General features: G+C 55.1%; 1 protein-coding gene across 1 annotated transcript in view; it reads right to left on the reverse strand.

Moving 5' to 3' along the window:
* Positions 1–20,870, reverse strand: part of GLP1R (glucagon like peptide 1 receptor) — a 36,373-nt gene that overhangs the window by 15,419 nt on the left and 84 nt on the right. The window contains exons 2-5 of the mRNA XM_052649125.1: positions 12,031–12,127; positions 11,215–11,322; positions 606–724; positions 167–273 (exon numbers count right to left, since the gene is read on the reverse strand). Of these exons, the coding sequence (XP_052505085.1) occupies positions 167–273; positions 606–724; positions 11,215–11,322; positions 12,031–12,127 (431 nt within the window). The remainder of the gene's footprint in view (positions 1–166; positions 274–605; positions 725–11,214; positions 11,323–12,030; positions 12,128–20,870) is intronic.

Consider the following 20,870-nt stretch of genomic DNA (forward strand, 5'->3'; position numbering starts at 1 on the left):
GCCTAAGTACACAGAGCTGTGGGCTGTGTTTTCAGCCTCAGAGTCTATGGTGTGGCCTCGCTGGACATCTCTTAGGAGAGGACCCTGCTATGCTGTCGCTTCAGTTTGGTGCCCCCTCCTCTATATGGGGACAGAGCGACAGGTCAGGCGGAAGCAGCCCCCTTACCTGAAGCCCAGGAGGATGGCCGAGGCGATGACCAGCGCGGAGAAGGAAAGCGCGTAGCCCACTGTGTAGATGACGTAAAGAGACAGGAGCTGCCGCTCCGGAGAGCTCTGCGTGCACACGGGGGATATGGCGTACGGGGGGGTGCCCACGATCCTCCTCTCCCACAGCCTGCTTACCCGGGGACAGGGAGACTCAGCCCCACTGGGATCCCGGAACTGAAGAAGGGAATCACCTATGGTGACGGTCCCTGGATTTCAAGGACCTTGTTCTGAGGCCAGGGAGGTGAACACACACCACCTGTGTCCAGAAGGCGTGGTGAGCAAAGCCCCAGAGGCAGGGGGGTGTGCAGGTGGAGACAGACCTACCCACCAGATGGCCCGGGTCCCTGCTCCCATGAAGTTGGCTCCCTGCTGCCCCCTCCCTCGCCTCCTCAACTCACGCGGTCCCCTCGCTTGGAATCCTCACACTCGGACAGGTCCCTCCAGGGCAGGCTTGAGTTGTCCTTGTGCAGCCACAGGCCGTCCGCGGTGCAGAACCGGTAGACGTGACCCTGCAGCACTGAAGCGGATACACAGGGTGAGCCTCGGCCCAAGGCCAGCCCCTTCCCCACCCGGGGGTCGACCCTGTGACCCCTCCACACATGCATACACACACACCCACACACTCAGGTCTTCCTCTCCTGCCACATGTTCGTTTCACCCAGGAACAGGAGAGGTCACAAAGGGGACCTGCCCAGGCCCCGCCTGGGCCTTTCCTCTTAGCCACCCTGGAATGCAGTTTGACGAACCCACACTTTTGCTATAAGGCCACACCATTTCCAAGGCAGAGGAACCAGAGATCAAATTGCCAACATCTGTTGGATCACTGAAAAAGCAGGAGAGTTCCAGAAAAACATCTACTTCTGCTTTGTTGACTATTCCAAAGCCTTTGACTGTGTGGATCACAACGAACTGTGGAAAATTCAAGAGATGGGAATACCAGACCATCTGACCTGCCTCCAGAGAAATCTGTATGCAGGTCAGGAAGCAACAGTTAGAATTAGACATGGGACAACAGACTGGTTCCAAATCAGGAAAGGAGTACGTCAAGGCTGTATATCGTCACCCTGCTTATTTAACTTATGCAGAATACATTATGAGAAACGCTGTACTGGATGAAGCACAAGCTGGAATCAAGATTGCTGGGGGAAATATCAATAACCTCAGATATGCAGAAGACACCACCCTTATGGCAGAAAGCAAAGAAGAACTAAAGAGCCTCTTGATGAAAGTGAAAGAGGAGAGTGAAAAAGTTGGCATAAAACTCAACATTCAGAAAACTAAGATCATGGCATCTGGTCCCATCACTTTATGGCAAATAGATGGGAAAACAATGAAACAGTGATAGACGTTATTTTTTTGGGCTCCAAAATCACTGCAGATGGTGACTGCAGCCATGAAATTAAGACACGTGCTCCTTGGAAGAAAAGTTATGACCAACCTAGACAGCATATTAAAAAGCAGAGACATTATTTTGCTAACAAAGGTCCATCTAGTCAAAGCTATGGTTCTTCTAGTAGTCATGTATGGATGTGAGTCATGTTGGACTATAAAGAAAGCTGAGCACTGAAGAACTGATGCTTTTGAACTGTGGTGTTGGAGAACTCTTGAGAGTCCTTTGGACTGCAAGGAGATCCAACTAGTCCATCCTAAAGGAAATCAGTCCTGAATATTCACTGGAAAGATTGATGCTGAAGCTGAAACTCCAATACTTTGGCCACCTGATGTGAAGAACTGACTCACTGGAAGAGACCCTGATGCTGTGAAAAATTGAAGGTGGGAAGAGAAGACAACAGAGGATGAGATGGTTTGATGGCATCACTGATTCAATGGACATGAGTTTGAGTGAACCCCAGGAGTTGGTGATGGACAGGGAGGCCTGGCATGCTGCAGTCCATGGGGTCACAAAGAGTCGGATACAACTGAGTGACTGAACTGAACACATGATTTCCAGGTCCCTGCCTCAAATCTCATTCAGACAATGTTCAGTGCTGATAAGCTATGGCCCTGGCACACCCACAGCCACCCCTGAGATTTCTGATTCTTGGAACTCAGGGCCACCTCCTTGAGCAAAGTAGACCTCAGCTATAAAGTGGGCATAGAGCTCCTGAGAAAAATAGAGACACAGCCCTGCCCTCAGTGAGCCCTAGTCTGAGGGGATACAGCCCCGCCTCAGGGAGCCCCAGTCTGAAGGAAGACACAGCTTCGCCTCAGGAAGCCCCAGTCTGAGGATAGATACAGCCCTGCCTCAGGGAGTCCCAGTCTGAGGCGACACAGCCCTGCCCTCAGGGAGCCCCAGTCTGAGGGGAGACACAGCCTTGCCTCAGGGAGCCCCAGTCTGAGGGATCACAGCCCTGCCTCAGGGAGTCCCAGTCTGAGGGATCACAGTCCTGGCTCAGGGAGCCCCAGTCTGAGGGATCACAGCCCCGCCTCAGGGAGTCCCAGTCTGAGGGGACACAGCCCCGCCTCAGGGAGCCCCAGTCTGAGGGGACACAGCCACGCCTCAGGGAGCCCCAGTCTGAGGGGACACAGGCCCGCCTCAGGGAGCCCCAGTCTGAGGGGAGATGCAGCCCCGCCTCAGGGAGCGCCAGTCTGAGGGGAGACACAGCCCTGCCCTCAGGGAGCCCCAGTCTGAGGGGAGACACAGCCCCGCCTCAGGGAGCCCCAGTCTGAGGGGAGACACAGCCCCGCCTCAGGAAGCCCCAGTCTGAGGGGAGACATAGCCCTGCCCTCAGGGAGCTGCAGTCTGAGGGAACACAGCCCTGCCCTCAGGAAATTCTAACCTGATGGAGGAGATCCAGTCCTATTGTCAAAGATGACCTGATTTATCACCGAGGAAACCAGAATTGAAAGAGACACATGTACCCCAATGTTCATTGCAGCACTGTTTATAATAGCCAGGACATGGAAGCAACCTAGATGTCCATCAGCAGATGAATGGATAAGAAAGCTGTGGTACATATACACAATGGAGTATTACTCAGCCATTAAAAGGAATATATTTGAATCAGTTCTAATGAGATGGATGAAACTGGAGCCGATTATACAGAGTGAAGTAAGCCAGAAAGAAAAACACCAATACAGTATACTGACACATATATATGGAATTTAGAAAGATGGTAATGATGACCCTGTATGCGAGACAGCAAAAGAGACACAGATGTGTATAGCGGACTTTTGGACTCAGAGGGAGAGGGAGAGGGTGGGATGATCTGGGAGAATGGCATTGAAACATGTATAATATCATGTAAGAAACGAAGTGCCAGTCTATGTTCGATACAAGATACAGGATGCCTGGGGCTGGTGCACAGGGATGATCCAGAGAGATGATATGGGGTGGGAGGTGGGAGGGGGATTCAGGATTGGGAGCTCGTATACATCCGTGGCGGATTCATGTCAATGTATGGCAAAACCAATACAGTATTGTAAAGTAAAATAAAGTAAAAATAAAATAAAATAAAAAAATAAAAGGAATACATAGCTAATGGCAGAGATTCAGTCCTTAGAGACTCTCTGTTCAAAGACGGGGAGAACTGGCTCCTCCCTTCAAGTAGCTGGAGATGGAGGCTGTCCTCGGAGACCTCCCAGTCTGAGTGGGGAGCCCCTGTCCTCCAGGAGTTCCCCGTCTGAGAGAGGAAGGAAGCACAGTGCCTGACTTCAGAGAATCAAGACTCTCACAGAAAGAAGAAGGTGCTGAGAAAGGAATAACACCAATGCGAAGAAGAGAGGTCACACACAGGCCCAGCAGAATTGGGGGCAGGGTGTCCCTGTGCCCCTCACACCCTGCCTGGGCATCTGGTGCCGGAGCAACTGCCCTGGCAGGCCTCAGTGTCCACCATCCAGGGAGCAGGTTGGCTGGTGGCCCCAAGTTTGCAGTGAGGTCACAGTGATCTGGGCTTACTTGTGTCTGAAAGGAAATGTAAGTCTGACCCCAGGGCCAGGAGACCAGGGACAAAAGCAGGGAGAGATTTTGCACCAGGGGTGGGGGTGTCAAGGAGGGGACTGGGGGCCAGGACAAGTTTTAAAAGACTGAAAAGACTTCCCTGGTGGTCCAGCGGTTAAGAATCCGCCTTCCAATGCAGGGGACACGGGTTCTACCCCTGGTCCAGGAAGATCCCATGTGCCAGGGAGCAACTAAGCCTCTGTACCACAACTACTGAACCCACATGCCACAACTAAGGCTCAACACAGCCAAAAATAAATTTATATATATATATTTTTAATTCTAAAGGAAAAAAAGATTTTAAAGACCAGATTCCCCAGGTGTGGGAAGAAGGCTCAGTGTGAGGGAGAGACAGGCCCTGGCTGGCAGTGGCTGCTCAGAAGTTTCCAGGTGGAGAGGCAGCAGCAAGGACAGGTCTGCGCAGGGGGCTCATTAACACGCATGTCTGACCACAGCGGCGCCAGCCCAGGTCCACCCACCAGGGTCCAGGAGGGACACACCATCGAGGCTGGGGCTGCATTTCCTAGTTCACAAACTGTCAACCCACCCATTGCTGTCATATGCCCGACATCATTTTAAGGGCTGGGGCAACCCTCTGCCTACATGGTCAGACACCTGTCAGTGGGACCCTGGTCCCCTGAGCCAGTCCCCAGCTTGCAGCTCACTCTTTCCTTTCTCTCACTGCTCTTCAGAGACCCTGAGCAGGGTCCTAATTTAGGAGACAGCAGGTATCTAGTAATACCGTGGGGCTAAGTCAGCTTTTGGTATCACAGCTTCTGGAAGAACCTGTACTTTAAGAGACATCCCCCAGGGAAGAGAAACAAAAGCCTGAAAAATCTAATGGTGGGACTTCCTCAGCAGGAGACGTCCCCCGACACAGGATGAACAAAATCAGAAGAGCATAAAGGCAGAGAAGGGGAGGCACCAAGTCTGATTTTAAGTGACTGGATGAGCCCCCAGACGTCTCTTTGATCTGCTGCATAAGTGCCTAGAATTCTTCCCCAGGAACTGAGTCATCTGATACGACAGCAACACCAGCCTGCAGGGGTAATGACCCCGGAGTAATGAGGGAGATCTGGGCTGACTCCACGGGGTGTGAGACTGGTGTCGGAGCCTTCTCTAAGCCCGTTTAGATGCGAGGAAGTGGGGAGGGGTGAGGAGGCAGAGGGGCCAGGGAAGGGAGAGGACCCAGCAGTGGAACTCAAACCATGGAAGTACCACCGACCCAGGACGCAGCCTGCAGCAGTGTGATCCTAACACTCAACTCGCCACAGGGGCACAGGCTCTGGCAGCCAGGAGGCACGCAAATGGATGCTTTCCTGCCTCTCTCAAGCCCTCTCTGCAGGCCGCACTCTCACAGAATCAGGTTTTGAGTACCTGCTGTATGCCTGACACCTGAGAACATCACAACCACCTTACAAGGTTAGGCGCCGAGAATCCCATTTTACAGATGGAGAAACTGAGCCTCTAAGAGGCCGAGTGACTTGCCCAAGATCATCCAGCCAGGGAGTGGCAGAATCAGGATCACAGCCCCTGGCCCTCTGCCTCTAGAGGCCAAAAGGCCAAGAGTCAGCACCTGAACTTGCTGCTAACAGTCCACCATGGCCACGTGCCATTGGTCTGTCCTTCCTCTGGGCCTGGATTCACCAACCTTCTGCATCTTCCCAGCAGGTGCTCTTGGCAGTGTGGGCCCCCTGCACCCGGCCATTCCTGGCCTCTCTTCTCAGGGCGAGCTGGGAGGATGAGGAGGTGGTGGGGAGGTGGAATGTGCACAGATGTGTGTGTTACGGGCACAGTGTCAAGGGATCACTGCATCCCTGCAAAGCTCAGTGAGCCTATGCAAATGCGTCTGTCAATTACCCTTCATTAGCAGCAAATATTAAAAGCCAGGACTGTTCCTGGCCTGGCTGTGATCCCCAGGCACCCATCTTGGCTGGAGATGGGGTGGGTCAGGGCCCAGCCCAGCTTATCAGGCCAGCCTTATCTGGCCCAGGAGCTACTGGTATATCATAACCAGAAGCTTGGCTCTGGTTTTGTCAACACCAGGAGGCAGCCGGCCACGAGCCAGGAAGCCTAGGGAATATTTCATTAAGTCAGACCCTGGTGCTGGAAATAAAACCCCCAATTAAACACTTCCCCTCCCGGAAACTGCAGCGGCGTCCGTAATCAAGCTAACAGCCACCCTTCCACGTGGATGCGGGCACTCAGGGCTGTGGAGAGGCGCTCATGAATCCATTAGCTCCTGTACCCTGGCAACAGCAGTGGCCGGCACGGACTCCTGGGCCCCCAGCTTCCAGGCCAGGATGCCAAGATTCAAAGAAGGCAGTCACAGGACCTCCCCGGAGCTCAGAAATGAGGGTCAAAGCCAGGGCTGGAACTAAAGGTGCCGGCTTGGACTCCGGGTGAGGGGCTGTGCCTCACATCAAGGACTAGAGGAAGACCTCAAGCTCAAATCCCGGTCCTGCCCTCAACCAGCTATGGGACCTGGGGCAGACCTCCCTGGGTCTCAGTTTCCTCATCTGTAAAATGGAAACCATGATAACTTCCCAGGTCGGTGGTGTGAAGACTAGAAGTGAAAGCATGTGAAATGCCTGGTAGCTGTGTGTGTGTGTGTGTGTGTGTGTGTGTGTGCGCTCAATCATGTCCAACTCTTTGCAACCCCATGGACTGCAGCCTGCCAGGCTCCTCTGTACATGGAACTTTCCAGGCAAGAATACAAGAGTAGGTTGCCATTTCCTTCTCCAGGGGTTCTTCCTGACTCAGGGTCGAACCCACGTCTCTTGCGTCTCCTGCATTGGCAAGCGGATTCTTTACCACTAGCGCCACCTGGGTGCCTGGCTGGCCTTCAGAACACAGTCACAGTGAAAGTCCTGCTCCTGCCCAACCCCGTCCACCCCCACCCTGGCCCCAATTCCTCAAAAGAGTGCCCTTCACTGGGGCTGGGCTGGAACTTAGGACCCTGCCGCAGCTGAAATCCCTCCAGGACCAGCAGGGGGCCTCGGCTTCCTTCCACAACCCTGGCCTGCTGCAAAAGCTCCTCCAGGGAGGCACCTGTCAGAGTTACCAAGAATTGTGAGTTATAGGCTATTTTTAAAGCATTTTATGACTCTCCTATAATTAGAACCAAGCTCACAAACAGGTAGGGATCAGGAGAGGGTGCAGCTAATGAGACTGGAATGATTTGTAACGAGCAGCTCAGCTGTTGGCCGGGAAGCGAGGTTGCTGGAGGGCCCTCAGGTGGCAGCAGGCTCTTGGACACCAATCCAGCCTCTTGGTTTCCAGAAAGAAAATCTTGTGGACACAAGGCATCTCCTCTGAAGCCCTTCCTTCCCTGACTCACCTGCCCCCACGCTTTCAGTGCAATCCCCGGTTCTGAATTAGAGGGGTCTGCATTCAAGGACTTGGCTGATGTCCCTGGGATGCTGTACAGTTCTGAGGCCTGGCCCCATTTCTGAGCTGGTGCCTAAACATCCTCCACCCTGGAGGGCCTTCCTCTCCCTCATCCATCTCCATCCACCTGTTCTTTAAGGCCAGGCCCCGATGACACCTACCTCTGGAAGCCTTCCTAATGCCACACCCCAGGCAGAAGAGGTGGCTCTGACCTCCCTCAGCACCACTTCCCAGGCTCCCGAGCAAGCTCTTCAAGCCCCGTGGGAAAGTCACCCCTTCTCCTCAAAACCCACACACTCATACACCTCTAAGGTCTCACTGACATCCCCAGCTCTTAACACAGACCTGGATTGGTGCCCTGGGTAATTGTTTCGAATTTAATTATTTAATTATTTCTCAAGTCATTCCTCTGCCCTGCCCTGCGCCCTAGAAGGCTGACCCCTGTGGACAGTATCACTTGAGTTCCCGGCCCTTTGCTGGGTTTAGCTAATGGGAGGCACTGGCAGGAGGTAGGAAGACAGTTGGAAAGAGAGGCTGGGCTATTCCTCCCTTGCTCCCTTTTTGCCTTGATTCTGAGGTTCTGGCAGTGGTTTTTGCCCCTCTGGGATCACGGCCCTGTCCTGCTGGTGGCCTCTCCATCACTATGACCTCCAGCTGTCATGAGGGCACCACAGCCCTGTTCCTGCCCCACTGGGACCTAGGGATACTAAAGCTTCCCATTCTTATAGTCCTTGGTGCGTTATGTCCCTTGTTTAATTGCTAAGTTGTGCCTGACTCTGCGACACTACAGCCTGCCAGGCTTCTCTGTCCATGGGATTTCCTAGGCAAGAATACTGGGGTGGACTGCCATGCCCTCCTCTAGGGGACCTTTCCAATCCAGGGATTGAACCTGTGTCTCCTGCATTACAGGCAGATTGTTTACTGCTGAGCCACCAGGTGAACCCAGACCAACCTCTGAAGTGGTCCCTCTATCAGGTTCTTTTGAGATTCCCAGCTGAGTGTGTTTTCTCCCAGGACATTGACTAAGACCTGCTCCTCTTTCTTCCTCACACTCCTAATTCCCACTACAACATTTTCACTTAGGGCACTCCCTTGATTAGCCCAAGAAAATTTCAGAACTGCCCCTTCCCTCCTCCCCCATGCCCTGGGAGGGGGTGAGGGAAGCCCCCCGTGCCAGGTTCTGCCAAGGGGACAGCCAGGACAGGCCAGAGACAGCAATTATGTTGCAGGAACCCAGGGTGGGTATCTCTGTGGGTCCTTGACTCAGAGAGAGGGGAGAGGAAGGCAGAGTCTGTGATCCCAAGCGTCAAAAAAAGGGAGTGAGTTAGCTTGGTCAAAAAAGGAAGTGAGGTGCGGAGCTGGGGGCGGGGGTGGAGGCTGGCAGGGGGCCTGTACAGTGGCTGTTATCTTCATGGAGAAAGCAATAAAACCATGTTCGCTCTTAAATGGGCACCACCAGGACCTATTTCCTGCTCAAATAAAATTAAAGGTGATGGATGGAGCCGCGAGCAGCAGGCAGAGCTGGGGGTGGCTTAGTGCTGAGTGATGGGCCCTGTCCTGCGCCTGGCTCCCCGGGGTCTAGAGGACCAGCCAGCCAGCCAGTCCCAAACCTTTGGGGAGCCGGGAACCTGTGTGTATTGAGGGAAGCGGAGAAGACAAGTCAGGTGGGTGGAAAAAGTTAACAGAAACCATTTTCTAGGAATTTGAAATCCTCCCAACACCCCCATCACCTAGCTATATCTCCCCTCCCACATGATGTCCAGAGGCACAGAGAGGTCTAGAAGTTCAGTCAAGCTCACACAGCCACTTGGAACAGTGTGAGGCAGAATCATAAGATTTCATCTCCAGGGAGAAGGCAAGCAGTTCACTGCCCTCCCTTGGGGTAGTCCAGCCAGCAGAGGCCCAGGTCGCTCCCCTGTCTCCATGCCCAGACCCACATGCACAGGAACACACATGTGCCCGCACACTGGAGGAAGCCTGGTGCAGAAATGACACACGCTTAATCTGAACCAGACTCCTGGGTTGATTCATGGGTCTGCTATTCACTCACTGTGAGAGCTTGGAAAAGTCATTTAGCATCTCTGGGCCTCAGTTTCCTCCTCTGTAAGAGAGGAGGGTCATCGGAGTACTAGATGAAGTATTCTTGGAGTACTTGGAGCCCTGAAAGGTTGTTGTGAGGATTAAATGACTGTACGTACATAAAGTGCTCATGGAAGAGCTGCATGAAGGGCACTGGGCTGCTCTGTCTCACCCAGGTGCCTGCCTCTTTCCAGCCCAGGCTCTCAGCATGCACCTTGGGGTGGGGGGTCATACCAGGAGGGGGACAGCAGGGGAGACAGTCCTCAGGACTCCAGCTGGGGCTTCGTCTGACCTCCATCCGGTGTTCTGAGCTGAAGCTGACGCCAGGCCCTGCCAGGTGCCCTGATGTTCCACTAAGCAGCTGCCCCCTCCAGGAAGCACACTGGCTTCCCACAGCATGACCTTCGTCTCACACCTGCTTCTGGGCCAGTTTCTGCTTGGTCTCAGACCCCTTCACTGCACTGTCATTAAGAGCACAGGCTGCCTTCAAATCCCGGTCCTGCCATTGACCACGTCATCTAGAGTGAGTGGCGTAATCTTTCTGGGGACTCAGTTCCCCTATCTGTATTACAAGCATACTGTGGGGTTGTTCTAAAGATTACATGAATACTTGCCTTCTAGGGCAGGATGAGGCACAAAGCAGGCACTGAATCAGTATCGTTATTATAAGACAGTATCTTTTATCCCTTCCTGAGACTGTGAGCTCTCTGAGGCAAGGGTGCTTGTCTCCTGGGACACACGGGGCGGGGGGCGGGGGGGCACATGGTCTCCCCCTCTAGTCAGAGCTCTCTCTGCAGTCTCTGTAGGTCTCTGCACTCCAAAGCCCCTCTCACCTACCCAATTACACCCTTCCCACCACAAGGTGTCCCCTACAGGCAGGAGTGAGCTGGGGAGGGCTGGAGGACAATCCTACTAAGGCCTGATCACCACTGCCTGGGTTACTCTGAGCGGTGAACCCCTTGAAAAGTCAGGAGGTGGCTCCAGGGCACTATCAGGTAAGTGTTAGTCGCTCAGTCATGTCCGACTCTTTGCAACCCCATGGCTTGTAGCCCGCTAGGCTCTTCTGTCCATGGGATTTTCCAGGTGAGAATACAGGAATGGATTGCCATCTCCCTTTCCAGGAGATCTTCCCAACCTAGGGATCGAAACTGTTTCTCCTGCATTGCAGGCAGATTCTTTACCATCTGAGCCACCAGGGAAGTGGGGCACCTACAAACACATGCATACACACACACAACAATGACACCTCAAACCACCCCCACCCAAGTACCCAAGAACTGTTCCTGCCTGATTCCTTTCCTGAGTACTAGATGCAAGCGGGTGCTCACATTTCTTTCTTAAGTCAGAGCCTCATGCTTTCCCTATAGCCACCTGCCAGAACAAGCCTCAGGCCCAGGTTATACCTGCTATCACACCCTACTGCTCCCCACCCCCAAGGAAAGGTAGGCAGACCACCATGAGGAGGCCTAAAGACCTCCGGGGGTGGGGAGACTGTGTCTCAGTGGAAAGGAAGCAGCAAGCACCCGATGCCAACTCCACCCCCACCCGAGCCTCCTGGACACCAGGGAGGCAAGGTCCATGTGGGGAAGGGGACTCACCGCTGCTGGCCCAGGGTAGATACCAGGGGCAGCTGACATTCACAAAGGAGCCTGGTGACCCATCCGGCCAGCAGGCATAGTCATCGAAGGTCCGGTTGCAGAAGAGGTCTGGTGCAGGGGGAAGGCGTTTAGTCCGAGCCTGGCTGGGGTGCTTTCCGCTTTTCCCTGCTCCCCATTTGGGAGGCTACCCAGCAGAAAGCTCCCTTCCTAGCATGTTCCCACCCAACAGGCAGCACTTAGCAGCAGTGGGACTTGGAGCCAAGTACTTAAGGTCTCTGTTTTCTCATCTGTAAAATGGGGTTGACTTCCCAGCCCACAGGGCTGTGCAGGGACAAACAGCGTATGCAGCAAAGATACCAGAGCATAATAAGTGCTTAATAAACAATCTTCATGGCCTTTTCTGAAATTCCACACCTCCTGTGACCGGGACAGTGCCTCAGTACCTCTCCAGCCCGAGATCACTTCCTCAGGCGACTGGGTCAGGACCGCAGGTCAGGAACAGAGGCCTGTCTGGCTTCAATCCTCTATTCTTTAAAACAGCCCACACGGGCCCCCTAAACGTTCATTACTGTAAGTATGTGAGTGAGGCCTCCAGCCCGGGCATAAGCCGGGAGGCGCTGAGGACACAGAACGGAATGGCCTGGTGTCAGTTCTGGAGGGGCCCTGGCAAGGGGTACAGCAGCTACACGGCTGCACCCCAAGGCATAGGGCAGATGCAGGTCCTAGGCATAGGCAGAGGCAAGGGATGCCAAGCCAGCTTGGGGGGCCTCTGGCGGCTCTGGGGAGCTGGTGGGTGGGGGCCCCGCCTGCTCTCACCTGCGGCCGGGGGCGGGGCCTCGGTCAGGAAGCGCTGGCACTGGCGACGGTACTCTCGCCATTTCTGCACGGTCTCCGAGAGGGACACGGTGGCGCCCTGGGGAGAAGAAAGAAAAAGGGGCCCCTTGGGTCCAATTCAAGTCTATTTTACCCTCTGCCCCACACACTTGGTTTCTTGATCTTTAGGGGATCTTAGGGCCCCAAACCCCACAGGCTTTGGCCATCTTTGCAAGGGGGTGACAACCCAATGAGGGGCTCCAGTGGATGTTTTTCAGAGCATACCTTGCTGCTAAGTCGCATCGGTTGTGTCCGACTCTGTGCGACCCCATAGACGGCAGCCCACCAGGCTCACCCGTCCCTGGGATTCTCCAGGCAAGAACACTGGAGTGGGTTGCCATTTCCTTCTCCAATGTAGTAAAGTGAAAAGTGAAAGTGAAGTCGCTCAGTCGTGTCCGACTCTTCGCAACCCCATGGACTGCTGCCTACCAGGCTCCTCTGTCCATGGGATTTTCCAGGCAAGAGTACCATAGTGGGTCACCAGTGCCTTCTCCGAGCATACCTTGAGGTGTAGTAAATGTCCAGCCCATGGCTACTGAAAGGATGCTGTTGGGGTGAGTGGAGGAGGGGGAGGGGAGAGCATGTGTGTCTCATTCACGGTTTCATCTGCCCCCACCCAGCAGAGATTTCCTGAAGGCCCTGGGGTTCATGACTGCCACGGGCTCCTTTCCAGTGCCCAGTCAACCTGCCTGTGAAGTTCTCACACTTTCATCCACCATTCTAGAAGGGGACACACAGGCTCAGAGTGGGAGAGGGGCTTAGTCAAGGTCACACAGCACTCCAAGGAGCAGAGCTGAGGCTAGGACCTGGAGCCTCCCAGATCAGTGACTGTTGGAGCAGTGGACGATGTGGGCTGCGGTGGGATTCAGTGCTGCAGACCTTGGTACTATTTCCCACTACCACAGGGGTCCCCAACCTCCAGGACCTAATGCCTGATCATCTGAGGTGGACCTGATGTAATAAGAGAGAAATAAAGTGCACAGCAATTGTAGCACACCTGAATCATCCTGAAACCATCCCCCCGACCCCCAGTCTGTGGAAAAACTGTCTTCCACAAAACCGGTCCCTTGTGCCAAAAAGGCTGGGGACCCCTGCTCTAGCGTCCCTCCTACAAAATGCAATCATGTCATCTGGGAGGTCAACACAAGCCTGCACTGTCTCCTTCTAGCACAACAACATGGGTCAAACATCAGCCCAGCTCTATCAACTGGAGAAGGAGAAGTCTTGAGGACATGGGGTGAAGGGGTCAGAAAAGTTCCAGGACACAGAGATCAGGCCTGCATTGGGAAGGGCCCCCCTATCTGTGAGCAGGGGGATAAGAAGCTCCACTTTCAGATAAGGTAACACAACTGGCTTTTAGACAGACCCAAGCAGATGCCCCCAAGAGAGAATTATCCATTCCCAGACACTGTAGTGTACTTCCTTTACATATGTCTTGGGACTATGTTTCTTTTTTATTTGTATTTTTTCCTGAACAGGCTTAAGATTCTAAATATTCTTCACTTAGAGGCTGCAGACACACAAATGACCAGGGAGCCCCTTGGATAAAATTTAGGACCTATACATAATTTAAAACAAAATTTCACTTTTTAAAATCACAACAATAAGCATTTGTGCTGAAATTAAAACAGCTTCCTTTGGGGAGCTTGCATCCTTGACTGGTGGTGCCCTAAGCACACTGGATCTGGTGTCTGGGTAATCTTGCCCAAATTTAAGCTGAGTTGTGGTTTGTAACAGGGACCCCCAGTTTCTGAGATCTAATGCCTGATGATCTGAGGTGGAGTTAATGTAATAATAATAGAAATAAAGTGCACAATAAATACAATGCACTTGTGGGTGTAAGTCGCTTCAGTCATGTCTGACTTTTTGCCACCCTATGGACAAGTTCCTCTGTCCATGGGATTCTCCAGGCAAGAGTCCTGGAGTGGGTTGTTGTGCCCTCCTCCAGGGGAACCTTTCCGACCCAGGATTGAACTCCAATCTCTTATATTTCCTGCATTGGCAGGCAGTTTCTTTACCACTAGCGCCACCTGGGAAGCTTGAGTCATCCCAAAACCATCCCCTCACCGTGGTAAAACTGTCTTCCACAAAACCAGTTCCTGGTACCAAAGAGGTTGGGGACCACTGGTTTATGAGACGCTTCCCATAAAGACACAGGTTGTCTTGGGCTCATCCCTGGCTGCCTAGGAAGCCCTGGGGAAGGGGGGAAACAAGCTTGCTTGAGCCCCACACACACTCTTAGAGTAAGTGTGCTGAGACCACAGGTGGAGGTATCTGAGATGTCCTCTTCTGAGGGCAAAGGTCAAGTGTATTTGTAAAAAAAATAATAATAATAAGAAATCAAACCCAACAGCAAAGGCAGTATCACGATTTTAGCTACAACTGAGGGGCCCAAACAGTTTTCACTAAAGCCAGTCCTGGTGGCTCAAACCCCCAGACTCGCTTTCCTTCTCCTCCTGCCCCTGAAAATGGCAGCTGCTGGTGGTTGGGACAGGGAGACTGGGAAGAAATCCCACTCCATCTCTCTTTCCAGGAGGAAAGCAGGCAGGAAGCAAGGTCACTGCTGGGAACTGGGGCAGAAGGTGTGTCAGGGGCAGGGAGTGAGAACGGGCAAGCTCGTGGAAGCCAGAAGTCTGGAGGTGGAGGTGGGGAGTGGGGTTAAAGGGTAAGGACAACACCAGGAAGGCCAGGCTGGCCACCAACCTCCAGGGGACTTGGAGGCAGAGGCAGCCCTGTCACTTGCTCTGAGCAGAGCTTTGGAAAAGAAACTATCTTCAGACTGGCGCTCCCTGAGGCAGGGCTGTGTCTCCCCTCAGACTGGCGCTCCCTGAGGCAGGGCTGTGTCTCCCCTCAGACTAGGGCTCCCTGAGGCAGGGCTGTGTCTCCCCTCAGACTGGGGCTCCCTGAGGCTGGGCTGTGTCTCCTCAGACTGGGGCTCCCTGAGGCTGGGCTGTGTCTCCTCAGATTGGGGCTTCCTGAGGACGGGGCTGTGTCTCCTCAGATTGGGGCTCCCTGAGGCAGGGCTGTGTCTCCCCTCAGACTGGGGCTCCCTGAGGCTGGGCTGTGTCTCCTCAGATTGGGGCTTCCTGAGGACGGGGCTGTGTCTCCCCTCAGACTGGGGCTCCCTGAGGCTGGGCTGTGTCTCCTCAGATTGGGGCTCCCTGAGGCAGGGCTGTGTCTCCCCTCAGACTGGGGCTCCCTGAGGCTGGGCTGTGTCTCCTCAGATTGGGGCTTCCTGAGGACGGGGCTGTGTCTCCTCAGACTGGGGCTCCCTGAGGCTGGGCTGTGTCTCCTCAGATTGGGGCTCCCTGAGGACGGGGCTGTCTCCCCTCTGACTGGGGCTCCCTGAGGATGGGGCTGTCTCCCCTCAGACTGGGGCTCCTCGAGAACAGGGGCTGGGTCGCCCCCTCAGATAGAGGGCTTCCTGACAACAGGGTTCGCTGCCATCTTCCTGCACCAGTTGAAGTTCTTCAAATACTGCTCACTTCCGCCCCACCTCTCCCCAGTCAAACACACAAACTACCAGACCTCTGGCTCTCCCCACCTGCTGTTTATGGAAGTAATACTGTGCCAGATTCTGGGTGGCAGGTCTGACGGAGGGACATGGGGAACACAAAGATGAGGGCAGAGCCCCTGCCTGGGAGAATCCGCAGGCTCCTTGGGGGTGGGGTGGGGACAATGCTCTTCAGGACACAGCAGAGAAGGCAGGTGACACTGCTCAGGTTGAGGCGGAACTCAGTGCAGACCCGAGAGTTCTGGCGGGGTCAGGGGGCCCTCTGGGGGCTGTGAGCGGAGGTTAAGCAGGGGATCTGTGGGGAGAGATTGGGCCCAGCAAGGGCAGAGGGTGGGCATTTCAGCAGGGGGGCCCGGCTGGAACAAAGTGGCAGAGGTGGGACACTACAGCTCCAGGGAGCAAGCCGAGGACAGCTACGGACCGCCGTTCAGGAGAATCTTCTCAGGACCCGGGGCAGCTGGGAGGCTCTGGCCTGGAACAAGGCTGAGGTTACTCAGTGTGGCCAGGCCCGGGGCCCAGGGGAGCACGGTTACATGGAGATGCGTGAATAGCCTTGGCCTTGGGAGCAGAGCCAGGCCTGACCCTGGCTCCCTCATATATTGATTTTCTGACCTTGTCCAAGAGTTTTAACTTCCAGCCTGAGCTCACACCTGCACAGACTGGAAATAACCATAGTCCCTCCCTCCTCATGAGCATTAAGTGAGTTGATGCTAAAGGGCCCCAGTACGTGGAAAACTCAGTCAACAACAGCTGTCCTGGATTTCTGCTGTTGATAGGAGAAAGCAAAGCGTGGTCCGGGCAGCCAGGCTCCCTGGGGAGTCAGGGTCCTTCCCCTCCTTCATTTCTAGGATCAACAAACTCCTGGCAGGAGGAAACAAACATATTTTCATGCCAAGGACCGATCATTCAGCTTAATTCGTGGCATCTTCCAGCTGCAAACATAGCCAATAGCAAAGCCTCCGTGCCTTACAGCAAGCAGGAAATTGCAAGGAGGGGCCTGGTCCTGCCCACTGGCTGCCCCCCACCCCCGCCCCGCCCCACCCTGTCCCGCCCCATTTCATCCCCCTTTGATGTGAGGTTCTGCCCTAGGCCTGGAGAGGAGGGGCTGCAGGGGCTGGGTGGTGGAGAGGATTCAGTGATGGAAGCCCTGCCCCTCACAGGCTGCAGAGCTGGCTGGAGATGGGGCACTTGACGGGCCTGGGTGAGGGCAGGCTGGCAGTTTTTAGAATCAGGACTCACCAGGTGTTATGGGCACTCTCTGCATGGGGGTGAAGGCAAAGGGGGGCAATGCCTGGGTGGAGGTCACAGTAAGGAGGGGGCATCTCTCAGATTCAAGAGTTTGGGGAGGAAGCAGGAGGTGAGAAAGAAGAGGCCAGGAGGGAGCACTGAACAGACAGGCACAGGTCCTGGGCATAAATCCCAGTTGTCTGTTAATGTGGGACTGATGGGACAAATTTTAACCTTCTGGGGCCTCAATTTCTTCATCGGTAAAATGGGGACATCGCTCTTCTCTAAGAATTCCAGGACAGTTCCAGCAAGATAAAGTAGCAAAAAGCTTTAGGAGTTATCCAGCCCTGTATGAATGGGCAGTGTTCTAAGGAGGAAGAGCAGGGAGAGAAGGATGCAGAGCGGGTGGCTGCTCTCAGGGTGAGGGACTTTCCAACACCCTGGGAGGGCACACCTCCAAACACTGGCTGCTAACCTGAAGAATTCCTCCTACAGCTTCCTGTCTCAGTATGAATAAGTGCATCAGATTCCTTCCTTCTCCGGGAACCTTTCTGACTGAAGGGAAGGAGGAAAGAGAGGTCTCTGAGGTGGGGAAAATGGGAGAGGAAAAAGAAGGCTCCAGTGGCAACTCTGGGGTCTACCAACTGGTGCAGCCCTGCGTCTTCCCCAAGGCAGGACCCCCGGCCTCATCTTCTCTGCCCGACTTCCAGAGCTCAGCCATCACCGACGGCCTCTGAGACCTGCAGGGATGGGGCTGCTGGTCCCTGCGGTCTTGGCCCCATTTCTTTTTCCTTAAAGACTCCAGATGCATGAGCAGAAGGGCAGGGAAAGGAAGACCATACACACATTCTCACATGCACAGACCCCTCCCAGGGACACGCTGCCACACACGCTGTCACACATGCCGTGGAGCACATGCTTACACACTAGGATGCGACAGAGCCTCTCTCCCACACGCGAACTCACAGACAGTCAAGTACACACACAGAGACCCCTTGGTTGACATATACTCAAGTCACACTGTCGCACACATAGATACAGAGAAAGAGTCACACGTTCTGTCACAAGCACACTATTTCTCACCCACACACGGACGCACACTGACAGACACCCATTCACCCATTCACCCATTCACCTAAGAGGTCTGTCATACACACACAGACACACACACACCCCTCCCCACAGATGCAGTATCACACTTGGAGTCACACTGTCAGATACACACACACACACACCCCTCCCCACAGATGCAGTATCACACTTGGAGTCACACTGTCAGATACACAATGACACGCTGAGATGTTTCAGACACAGGGACTCACAGGCAGGAAGTCACAGAAGGTCACGTGAGTGCAGAGGAGAAACAGGGGTTCATACAACCCCTCTCCCCCCGTCCCTCTCTCCTTATGTCTCTCTGTCGCTTTCTCTGTCTCTGTGTATCTCTGTATCTCCTTATCTCTGTGTCACACATAGGGAGGAACCTACTCAGGGGCAGCTTGCCACTAAGGAAGAGCCTACTTCTCCTCAGAGCCAGGCATCCGAGGGCAGGATGTGGTTTCTTGGTATCTCCTGCTCTGATCCCCACTGGAGGCCATGTCTGGGAGGGAGTCCAGCTCAAGAACAAAGTTGCACGCTGACCGTGGCGTCCCCTGGACTCCCTCCACCCTTCACTAGAGGGGCCCCCGCCCCCAGCTCTCTTCCACCACCCTGGAGAAGGCTTCCAGATGTCCGAGGACAAGAGAGGGTCAGAGCCCCTGAGTGACTAAAGCTGCCGTCACGGGATGCCAGTGTCTCAATCCGCTCCAGAACTCCTATGTGGCGGGGCTCGTGATCCTTATTTACAGATAAGGAAACTGAGGTTCTGTTCGTGATGATCAGGAATATTTGAACCCAGTCTTGGCTGGCTCTAATTTTGGGTGTCAAAGGCTTGCCCTCAGTAGACCAGCTCCCTGACAGGGGTCTTGGGGAGGAAAGGAATAGGGGAGGGGGTGGTCCTTCCCAGCAATGATGGAGTGGCCTAGGTCCCCTTCTTCAGAGGTCAATTCGACCACCCCCCCTGCCTGTACCCCCTCCAGCCTGGCCAGCCTGACTGTGGGTAGCTCACTCGGTTTTCCCTTTGGTCCCGCCTGGATGGGCAGGTATTAGGCACCAGCCCAGCCCTGCACCCCTTTCTCCTCTCTGCTGCTGGTCTGCTGGATTCACTTTATACAGGGAACCCTCCTTTTCTGAGATTTATCCCCCCAGCAGGGACATGGAGGGAGCAACCTAGTCTTGCTGATCTCATGAACAGAAAATAGAAGGCAAAATCCACCAGTGTTTATAGAGTCTTACACGCAGGATGAGTTGTGTCGCAATTACTGCAGTCTGACCTCCAAGCTTGTCACTCAGACCTCCGTGGGCCAGGAATGCTCAAAGCAGGGGCACCTCGCGAAACTCCCCTTCTCTGCTCGGAGCCTGGCTCACCCTGCCCTTCTCTGTGTCCCCAGGACTAGAGATATGGCCCCAGGATATTGGGCTTTTACTCTCAGGGGATCAGAAGAGAGGGGATCAGAAGAGAGGAGGTTCAGGAAGCCCCACTCCTCTGGGCAAAGGAACTTTGGGGAGAAGATAGGTGGCCTCCACAACCTCTCTTTTTTTGCTTAATCTGCAAACTTGGCCTGGAGCAGGATGGGACCAGGCACCAGAGCCTCCCACCCCGACTCTGTCCCAGCCTGAGGAGGAGGAGGAGGGGGAGGAGGGAGGAGGGGGAGGAGGGAGGAGGGGGAGGAGGTAAAGGTGAGCCAGAGCAGTCTGCAGTCCTGGCTCCGGAGAGATCCCAGGCATACCAGGGAAGCCATTGTGCGGCAAGGGCAGGAGTTGGGCTGGCAGACAGGGAGAGGGAGGGGAACGAGTCTGGGAAAAACACGGGGGCTGAGGAAGGGCTGGCACCTTAGCTGGGAGACGCATCTGTCCACATCTGGATTCTCAACCAGGGATGGAGTCGGCCCTCACCCAAGCCCCTACTCCTGCCTCCCACCTGGGACAAATTTCAAGGCCTGTACAGGACCCCTCCCCAAAGCTTCAGGCCTAGGGGTAGGAGTGGGAGGTCACAGGAAAACACAGCCCCCCGGCACAGGACAGGCCACCCAAGGCTGCACCTCCTCTCTGTTCAAGCATCTCATAGCATCTCTGGAGAACTCCCCTCTCCTAAGGCAGGCTGACACAGCCCCCAGCCCAGGAGCCTGGAGGCAGCAAAGGCAGAGAGGGGCTGTAGGGGTCCCCCGGGGTCAGCTCTCCAAGGGTGTGGGGAGGCCAAGGTGTCTCTGAGTGTCCCAGTATGAGCTCTGGTGCTTGTTGACCACCAAGGAGGTCAAGCTGGGGGTGTCAGATGAGTGTGTGTACGTGTGGAGGGTGCTGCCTGCTTCCAGAGGAACAGGGAGCCTTTTCCGTGTTTGCCTTGGGGCTGGGGAGCCGATGTGGCTCTCGGGGAGCCGATGTGGCTCTCAGGTTCCCTCTGGGAGGTCAGGAGGAAGGACAGCAAGCTGCCACCGCAGGGTCCCTGGGGCTGTGAGTCAAAGGCTGTGCCGGGGGAGGAGAGTGGAGCTGGGGGTCCACACCCTGGCCTCTCTGCCTTCCCGGAGGGTCTCCCATAGCGAGCGGTGGCGGGTTGGGGCGCAGACACTGCGGGAAGGGGTCTGGGGCAGAGTGGGAGAGGGCAGCTCGGGCTGCAGCCGAGCCACTGGTACGGGTCTGGGGGAGACGGAGTTGGGAAAGTGGTCCGGGGAGATGCCGGGCGCAGAAGTCAGCGCAGGGCGGCCGCGGGACAGCCGGTGGCCTGGCCAAGGGGCCCCGGCGGCCAGGAAGACGGGCGCCTGGCCGGGGCTGGGGGAGCCGTCCGCCGTCCGGGTCCCCACCTCGGCCACCCAGCCCGGGGCACTCCACTGTCCTAGGCCCCGCTCTCCCGAGGCTTGGGTTCCCGCCGCCCGCGGAGTTTCGCTCAAGTCCGGGACGCCTGGCCCGCCGCAGCCCGCACCGCCGCCAACCCCGCCCCGGGGCCCGCGGG

Source organism: Budorcas taxicolor, chromosome 11, assembly GCF_023091745.1.
Source record: "Budorcas taxicolor isolate Tak-1 chromosome 11, Takin1.1, whole genome shotgun sequence".
In the NCBI taxonomy this organism is placed as follows: Eukaryota; Metazoa; Chordata; class Mammalia; order Artiodactyla; family Bovidae; genus Budorcas; species Budorcas taxicolor.